This window comes from Engraulis encrasicolus, chromosome 17, assembly GCF_034702125.1.
Source record: "Engraulis encrasicolus isolate BLACKSEA-1 chromosome 17, IST_EnEncr_1.0, whole genome shotgun sequence".
NCBI classification, from domain to species: Eukaryota; Metazoa; Chordata; class Actinopteri; order Clupeiformes; family Engraulidae; genus Engraulis; species Engraulis encrasicolus.
In genome coordinates this window covers 35,138,125-35,148,124 of record NC_085873.1, presented here as the reverse complement: position 1 = coordinate 35,148,124, position 10,000 = coordinate 35,138,125, and the positions used below count along the sequence as shown (strand labels likewise).

At 45.5% G+C, this 10,000-nt stretch overlaps 1 protein-coding gene across 10 annotated transcripts in view; it reads left to right on the top strand.

Annotated features, from left to right (window-relative positions):
* Positions 1–10,000, top strand: part of camk2g1 (calcium/calmodulin-dependent protein kinase (CaM kinase) II gamma 1) — a 172,911-nt gene that overhangs the window by 106,878 nt on the left and 56,033 nt on the right. For all 10 annotated transcript variants that reach the window (XM_063220683.1, XM_063220682.1, XM_063220678.1 and 7 more), the window contains exon 7: positions 3,823–3,925. In XM_063220683.1, coding sequence (XP_063076753.1) covers positions 3,823–3,925 — 103 coding nt within the window. The remainder of the gene's footprint in view (positions 1–3,822; positions 3,926–10,000) is intronic.

The following is a 10,000-nucleotide window of genomic DNA, read 5'->3' as shown; positions in this document are numbered from 1 at the left end:
GGGGTATTCACTTGTATAGATGTATTTGCTGTCTGGTGGATTTCTAGCAATATTAGTGGACTAACTATTAATGGACAATCCAGCAATATAAATGGACAAAGAATATTTTGTACATTAATATTGCTACATTTTCCATTAATAGTCTGTCCGCTATCATAGCTAGAAATCCATTGCTAGGATAAGGCTATGGTGGGTGAGGGGGGTCGCGAAAATATTCGGAAGTTCAAAAGGGGGTCCGCGCTGAAAAAGTTTGGGAACCGCTGGTGTACAGCGTGTGTGTGGAAATAAAGGATTGTCCTGGTGCTACAATGCAATGTCCTTTATTAGTTTTTTCACTTTCTTTTGTTCTCTTTTTACTCTCTTTCTCACATCTTCTCTCTCATCCTCTCTCTTCTCTCTACCACTCCCCACTTGCATTATTCTTTTGCTCCCGCTTTGAACTTTCCCTCTGATATTTTTGTTCATCATTTCCCAAGGTGCTGACTGTGCATGTTCAGTTCAATAGCTTTATTTGTCCCAGTATGGGCAATTGTTGTGCAGTACACCTCTCTCACACACACACTCACACTTCACACATAAAAACATAAGAAACACATAAAGGATGTAAAAAATCATATAACGTCGCTGTCAGGCAGAAGCCTCCTATCTCCACTTCTCATTGTTTTTATGTATTCATTTATAAATCACTATTTTCTAAATAAATAATCATTGCAACATTAAAGTTGGCTACTAAATTATTGGAGACTGTGGAGACTGGAGACACGGAGACTGACCAGTAGTACTGTCTATATATACTGTAAATATATTTTATAACGAATAAAGAACAAATATAAAAAAGTAAAAATAATAGTGGAGATACAAGGTTTCTGCTGGACAGTGACGATAAGTAAGTATGTGTTTACAGTTCCATGCTGATGCCCACTGTATCTATGCTGCCTTTATAGTACTTTGAACTGAACCATAACAGACCATAAGGAAACACACTTAAATCCTAGATCTGGCCCAATACGTACTGCCTCCATTCTTCCAGAGACAATTTCTCTATTTCTCTTTTTCTCTGGTGTGTGGTGCCTGCATTGCATGTGTGAATATGTGTGTGGGCGCATGTGTGAATTTCATTAAAATAGACCCCTTCTGGTCTTTCTGGATGTGGTGGATAAATAGACCCTGCAGATACGACGTACCGTAGATCGTGCCGGCGCGAGTGGTTAAAATAAAATAAAAATATGGCAATTTGAGAGCACATATTCTTGCCATTCTGTTTCCTCACCATTACAGAGGCTATGGATACACTCACAGTGGTTCTATCCATTCCGGGGCCCTAGACAAAATATAGACATGGGACCGTTTTGAATTACTTTTGCTGATATTTACCATGACTGGTGACAGCTGACTGTTGGGGGCCCCCTGCAATGGGCAAATTTGGTGGGGCCCTAGGCAACTGCCTACTCTGCTTATTGGTACAATCGGCTCTGTGTGGATATACTTGCAGAGACAGGAGGGAGGGAAAATAGCTCCGGGTTGTGCCTCAGGCAGTGGTTTCCACGGTTTCCCACCTGTTAGGCTGGACTCTAGAATGCCCATGACCCAAATGGCTGCAGGGCAGAACACAGTGCTCGGAATTCTGATGTAACTATTGACAACCAAAAAGATTCTAGACGGCTACATTCTAGAATCTTTCCTAGAAAGACATGGAACACGGAGGGCAATAACTGGACTGGATATTTAATATATATTCTTAGAATCTCTGGCATTAACTTTCAGTGTGATGCTAGTTGCAGGGAAGAACACAGTGTTCGTGATTCAGCCAGAACTGACAACCACAAGATTCTAGACGACTACATTCTAGATTCTTTCCTAGAAGCACACTTGCCTGGTTACCACCAGACCTGATCACAAGTGAGATTGTCTTTCAGATCAGAACGATTGCGTAAGGCAGCATGGGACCCAGGCTAGAAGCACACATAGAACCCAGAGGCGATATGAAATAGGGCTGCACAATTAATCGAAAAATAATCAAAATCGTGATAAAATAGTGAAATCGAACTCATGATTTTAATCGTGATTTAATCGTGGCAATAGTGACCTACTTTTGAGAGCGTCCTTGAAGCCAGAACATACTGACAGGCTGGTGTTTCTGGCCAGAAATCTGTCCACTTAAGTTTCATGCTATTGCCTTAACATAATTATTACAATTCATTTTATTTTGCTCATCCGTATGTAATTCATTCTTGGTTATATTTCATCTTGTTCTGCAAAAATTAATAACCGTGATTAATAATCGTGATTATGATTTTGACTAAAGTAATCGTGATTATGATTTTTTCCATAATCGTGCAGCCCTAATATGAAATGTTCAGTGAGGTGGCAACTGCCAAACACTGTACTCGGAATTCAGATGGAACTGACAACTGGAAGGCTACTATGTTCCAGAATCTTTCCTAGAAATACACATGGAACATGGAGGGCGATAATGCGCAGTGAGCTGCTAGTCGCAGGGCAGAACACAGCGCTCAGAATTTAGACAAAACCATTGCCCTCTATAGGCATCATTGGATGGAGCTGTCAACTGAAGATTCTAGAAGGCCACATTCTTTTTTGTATTCTACCATACTGCAAACTGAATTTGCATTATGGTAGAGAAATATAATGAATGATCAGTTACTTTTTGAAAGTTGCAGAGGCGAGGCTTCATCTTGCAACGTACAACGGAGTCCAAGCAGTTATCAAATGTAGCCCTATCAAATGTATGATCTATCACACTCATGATAAATATATGACGGGCAGTCATGGGTGAGCGGTTAGGGCGTCAGACTTGCATCCCAGAGGTTGCCGGTTCGACTCCCCACCCGCCAGGTTGGTGGGGGGAGTAATCAACCAGTGCTCTCCCCCATCCTCCTCCATGACTGAGGTACCCTGAGCATGGTACCGTCCCACCGCACTGCTCCCCATGGGGCGCCACTGAGGGCTGCCCCCTTGCACGGGTGAGGCATAAATGCAATGTCGTTGTGTGCAGTGTGCAGTGTTCACTTGTGTGCTGTGGAGTGCTGTGTCACAATGACAATGGGAGTTGGAGTTTCCCAATGGGCTTTCACTTTTCACTTCACTATATGTACTTGTGGAGAACTACCTCCACCAAGCTCATTGAACTTACTCCCAAACTTTCAAAACCCCCTGTAGAAAACGATTTACATAAATAAATTAATTAAAAAAAATGTGCCATGACTTGGTGCCGCAATTGCTTTGTTTTGTTTGTTGCACCTCCTAAATCTGTTTCTCATTCCCAGAAATGTCAAAAGTAGAGGCATAAGTAAATGAAAAGTAAAAACTCGGCCAGAGTTTCCTTTCAACCCAGGTGACCTCACTGATTTAGTGGTCCACTGTGAGTGTAGGCCAGTGTAATGTACCTGCCTTACAATCAGTTATTTGGATCACATTTGTGGCAAGGTTTTTACAGCCTGGTTTTCCCAGACCACATTAATTACTTAATAATTCATTCTTGGTCTGGATCCTCGATGCCCTGGAGTGCTTGGGTGGGAGGAGTGAGCTCAGCTCTGGTTTGAAATGAGTGGTGACCAATCACTGGCAGTTGACGTTCATGATGTATGTTGTTATGCGTTGTTATGCGTTGTTATATGTTGATGATATGTTGATGCATCCTTAATTAACCTCTGTCTACTTTTGGCTTCTTTCTTTCTTTCTTTCTTTCTTTCTTTCTTTCTTTCTTTCTTTCTTTCTTTCTTTCTTTCTTTCTTTCTTTCTTTCTTTCTTTCTTTCTTTCTTTCTTTCTTTCTTTCTTTCTTTCTCCTCCTCCTCCTCCAGCCTGAGAACCTCCTGTTGGCCAGCAAGATGAAGGGAGCAGCAGTGAAGCTGGCCGACTTTGGGCTCGCCATCGAAGTGCAGGGAGACCAGCAGGCGTGGTTCGGTAAGAGGCCTCACACACACACACACACACACACAGGCACGCACACACACACACACACACACACACACACACACATACACACACACACATACACATTCACACACACACACACACACGCACGCACGCACACACACACACACACACACACACACACACACACACACACACACACAGACACACACACACACACTCACACTCAGGGAGACCAGCAGACGTGGTTCGGTAAGAGGCCTTCTCCCTCTACCCTTTCTCCCCTGTTGCACACACACACACACACACACACACACACACACACACACACACACACACACACACACACACACACACACACACACACACACACACACACACACACACACACACACACACATATATATATACTCACACACACATGCACACACACACATATATACTCACACACACACACATACACACACACACACACACACACACACACACACACACACACACACGCACACAAACACACGCATGCATATACACACACACACACATAAAGTACACACGCACGCACGCACACACGCATGCATGCACGCAGACACGTGCGCGCACACACACACACACACACACACACACACACACACACACACACACACACACACACACACACACACACATGCACACACTTTATTTACACGGCGTCATTTAGCAAGATGCAAAATGCGTAATGACATTCTGTGTGCAGGTGATTTATTCATAAGTGGGTGTGTCTTGCTCCTTTGACCTGGGTATTAGCATGCAGCTTTGTTACTGGAAGTTCAGGAACACTTTAGAAGTAGAGAACAATGAAACGATACAATTAGGGCTGGGATGATTAATCAACTAATCGTGACTAATTATTACTTTATTGAAACCTAAAATGGCCCAGCACGTATGAATTGGACGTTGTATCTCGGAGAAAATAAGCTACTATCATGATTTAAAGCTCATTGTGAGCTCAGGGAATTAATTTTAATGGTTTCTTTCTTTTTTTCTGAATTTCCTTGAAGATTAAATTGCTAGAGTACTTGAAAAGTGTTGACCTTGAAAAGGTTTGACTAATCTTTAGGACAGCCCTAGATACAATGTCTCCAATTTTTGTATTAGAGTGAAATAGAGTCACTCACAGTGGTGCCGAAACCTGGGATGGGAGCGAGGTTTAGGGGGGAGAGTGCCAACTAGCAGAGTGTGGTGTGGAATGTTAGCAAAACCTCCCTCCCAAAGCCTCAATACTGTGCGCTAGCGTAGGGCTGTCGGACCGGCCCTTAAGCTCAGCTGTCTCGTACTGTGCCTCCCATTGCCGAACCCATGTAGTTGACGAGGTGGCAGCTTGCGGGAACCGTGCGGGAACACCTCCGTCACTGTGTGCTTTTATAAATTGCTGCAGTTTAATGTTATCCAAATAATGCTGCTTAGCCTTTCTAACAATGTCAGTCTACCTTATTTGACACGTTACAATTACAGACTCAAGGCTAACAATCCATAATCTAAACAAATTATTGTGGTTGAAAAATAATAGGTATCTTTGTTTTTATTCAAGGCGTTTAACTATTTAAGCATGTAGCTGAAACAGCAGATGGGGTATGACTTTTCCCAGGCCATATACCGAAGGTGTGTAATCAAGCCTATTCTATGTATTGGGGCAGTCATAGGTAAGCGGTTAGAGCATCATACTTGTAGCCCAAAAGGTTGCCGGTTCAACTCCCGACCTGCCAGGTTGGTGGTGGAGGGAGTAATTAACCAGTGCTCTCCCCCATCCCTCTCCATGACCGAGGAACCTTGAGCATGGTACCGTCCCACTACGCTGGTCCCCTTTCGGGCGCCATTGGGGGCTGCCCTCTTGTACGAGTGAGACATAGATGCAATTTCATTGTGTGCCGTGTGTGTGGTGTGGAGTGCTGTGCCACAATGGGAGTTGGAGTTTCCCAGTTGAGCTGTCGTAGCCTTGGCTAAATGAAATGTAGTTGTAACGGTTAATCTATCCTAAGCTGCTAGAGATATACCATATACCGTGGCCTGTTCTAAATATGGCCCTGAATTTGGAACGTGTCTGTGCCTACCGTGCCAGATGTTCAAGTGAAGCGTGTTTTATTAATATATTTATTTCTTGCATTTTTTTTTGGAGGCATTTTCACAAGCTGTTTTCAGAAAGGTCAGTGTGTTGGCTGAACCTGCATCAGCTGATGAGGAGAGAGGGATGAGAGAGAGAGAGAAAGAGAGAGAGAGAGAGAGAGAGAGAGAGAGAGAGAGAGAGAGAGAGAGAGAGAGAGAGAGAGAGAGAGAGGGCAGGGATGTAGCGTGGAAAAGAGAAAATCAGGCGAAAAGATGGAGAGCGTGTATGTGTGTGTGTGCGTGTGTGTGTGTGTGTGAGAGAGAGAGGGAGAGAGAGAGAGAGAGAGAGAGAGAGAGAGAGAGAGGGAGGGAGAGAGAGAGAGAGAGAGAGAGAGAGAGAGAGCGAGCGAAGGGAGGAGTGAGTGCAACAGGAGGGTGATGTAACAATGCAGAGCTGGGAGCGTGCGCATGTGTAGCAGGGCCGTTGACAGCGTTAAATGGGCCCAGCACTACGTAATCTAAAAGCCCCCCCACCCCCCCCACCCAAACGACCACACAATACATACAATGTAATGAGGACCTATTTTGGGGCCTCCTCTCTCCTTGGGCCCGGGGTAAGCATGTGCATGTATGCAGGGCTGCTGACAGCTTTGACCCAGGGCCCAGGACTACGTAAACTAAAAGCCCCCCCACCCGATACATACACTGTAATGAGGACCCCTCATTCTGGGCCCCCTCTCTACCTGGGCCCGGGACAAGTGACCCGAGTTTGTCCCCTCCTGTCGGCTTCCCTGCATGCTGCATGTGTGTGTGTACTCCCCTGCTTTCCCTTCCCTCGTTACTGCTCTCAGGAGGCTGGGGAACGGGGAACAGGGAGGCTGGCTCAAGGCCCCCTGGTGGACACTGTTGGTAAGGGCGACAAACAATGATGAAGAGAAACAGAAACAGAGAACGGTGTGTGTGTGTGTGTGTGTGTGTGTGTGTGTGTGTGTGTGTACGTGTGTGTGTGTACGTGTGTGTGTGTGTGTGTGTGTGTGTGTGTGTGTGTGTGTGTGTGTGTGTGTGTGTGTGTGTGTGTGTGTGTGTGTGCGTGCGTGCGTTCGTGTGTGTGTTTGCGCATATATTGAGTGAGAGGTGAGAGTGTGTGTGTGTGTGTGTGTGTGTGTGTGTGTGTGTGTGTGTGTGTGTGTGTGTGTGTTGCGCATGTGTGTGAGTGAGAGGTGTGTGTGTGTGTGTGTGTGTGTACGTGTGTGTGTGAGAGAGAGAGAGAGGTGTGTGTGTGTGTGTGTGTGTGTGTGTGTGTGTGTGTGTGTGTGAGAGAGAGAGAGAGAGAGAGAGAGAGAGAGAGAGAGAGAGAGAGAGAGAGAGAGAGAGAGAGAGAGAGAGAGAGAGAGAGATAAAGAGTGCGATACCTGACAAAGCGTGCGGTGTAGATGAAGCCTGGAGAGGCAGGAGAGGAGAGGGTGGCGGAGGTGTATTGTCATGGCAATAAGTGACATGGAGATTAAGATTGAGGGATGAAGGAAGACAAGAGGGAGCAAAAGAGAGGGTGAACATTCAGCATATTTAGGTCCTTGCCCCCCACCCCTCTCCCTCTCTCCTCTTCTCTCTTCTTATCTCTCTTTTTATATACAGTATGCCTCTCTCTCCCTCTCTCTGCCTCTCCCCCCCTTTCTCCATCTCTCTCTCTCTATCTCTCTCTCCCTCCCTTCTTCCTTCCTTCCCTCTCTCTCTCTCTCTCTCTCTCTCTCTCTCTCTCTCTCTCTCTCTCTCTCTCTCTCTCTCTCTCTCTTTCCCTCTGTCTCTCTCTCTCTCTCTCTCTCTCTCTTCATTTGTTCTCGGCTGCCAGTGTCCTGGACTCCTGCCAGTCCAGCTTGGCTTCTGCAAAAGGCCACTGCAGTGTCTTCTTATCCTCCCTCCCTTTCCTCACTCACTCGCTCCAAGTATCCCACCATCTCTCTCTCTCTCTCTCTCTCTCTCTCTCTCTCTCTCTCTCTCTCTCTCTCTCTCTCTCTCTCTCTCTCTCTCTCTCTAATACACACACACACACACACACACACAGGCAGAGACACACACACACACACACACACACACACACACACACACACACACACACACACACACACACACACACACACACACACACACACACACACACACACACACACACTCACAAAGCGCTGAAAAGGCAGGGAGAAAGTGGAGGCAAACAATTAAAAGTGATGCAGGAGTTTAGCGATGCAGCGGCTGTAGGCAGGAGAACTGAGCGAGAGAGAGAGAGAGAGAGAGAGACACAGAGTTTTCACATTTTCTCAGGTGGCAACCACTCAAACCCCCCAACATAGACTCTCACATCAGGAGTGAAACCCTGAATGGTTTTGTAAAGTAGCAACAGAGATTCTTTAAGTATAGAGATATGCCAGCATAATAGGTTTCTATGGGCACCTAACATGACCAGGTTCCGGTCTGCCTAAAGGGCCGTGTCATAATGCCCCTAGCATTGAATAGAACAGTCCTCAGGTCTGCCTAGGTCTGCCTAAAGGGGGATTTCCCCCCCAATAATAGAACCCGGAAACAATGGGCCAATGGAACCTCTCTCTCTCTACTCTCTCTGGTAGCAAAGCTCATTGAGGGGGGAGGGGCTCTCTTGCTGTTTGGCTCCAGGGCCCATGGAATCATGATTCCTCTCTGATTGAGAAGCTGAGGCATGGTGCTTTAACAAGTTGATGACGGCTTTCATTCAGATTGTGCGTTCAGGCCGACTGAGGAACGTGCCGGTGCCCATTCCCCGTACCTGATCGTGAACGGGCTGCAGATCTTAGCATTCGCAAACTGTAAATCTGGTTCACAATACAAACCAGAAATTACTCGCTGTTTTTTTCCGCGAACTGTGACAACATGGACGTCAGCAGGTTCATCCAGGTAACACACAAGTCACGTGTGGAAAAGTGCAGATCCCGGTATGAACGCAGATGTTTTGCTGATGAACACTTAAAGGTACACTGTGCAGGAAATGGTCAAAAAAAGGTACTGCAACTATGCTGCTCATCGAAACTGGGCTGCCTATTGCCAAATTTGATCTTTACATGAAAGTTTACTAAGTAATAAACAAATATTTTCTAGTATGGTCCAAGTAGAGTCATTTTTGTAGCTAAAAATGGCTATTTTTGGAAATTCAAAATGGCGGACCATGGAGAAGATCCCCCTTTTCATGTATGAAAAGTGCAATTTTTCCAGTCATAATGAATACTTAGAATTTGATGGTGGTGGTAAGTATTCATGCAAAAGGTAACATTAATGAATTGGCAGCATTAATTCTGGAAATAAACAACTAAAAATGTCACACAGTGTCCCTTAAAGTAGTGCAGAGTGTAACTGGTGTGGGCACGGGAACGGACACCATTCTGTCTGTTCGGCCTGAAAACAGTAAAAGAGAGTGGAGAGGGAGAGAGAGAGTGAGTGAGACTGAGAGAGTGTGTGTGTGTGTGTTGGGGGGGGGGGGGGGGGCTGGGGTTGTGAGCAGGGTTGGACTGGGACAAACATTCACGCCGGGCAAAAAAGAGGAAAAGGAGAGTGCTGCGTTGTTTGTTTGTTATTGTTTGTAAAAGAATCAGGTGCTCTTCAGAAAGGACATGATAACTTCAGTAATTGGCTTGTGACTATCTCCAAAATGTGAAGGTCCAAAAAGAAGGTTCCTTGTTGAAAGTGGCAGTCAGAATGATCCGAGGCACACTGATCTTAGTGAAAAAAGTTAAAAATCCTTTATTTTAATGGATAACGCCTACGCGTTTCGACTACAATCAGATTGTTGTCGAAACGCGTAGGCGTTATCCATTCAGGCCGGGCATTTTCAGCCATGACCCGACCGCCAGGCATTGGGCACGATCATTCGTGATGAAGCAGCGCTGTTTTTGCTAGGCATGCACACTTTGCCAGTTTGATGACCACTGAGACATAATGAAGCCAGTGACAGCATTTTTAGTCATCTATTATGAACTCTCTTTTGACCACAACAACCGTCAAAAT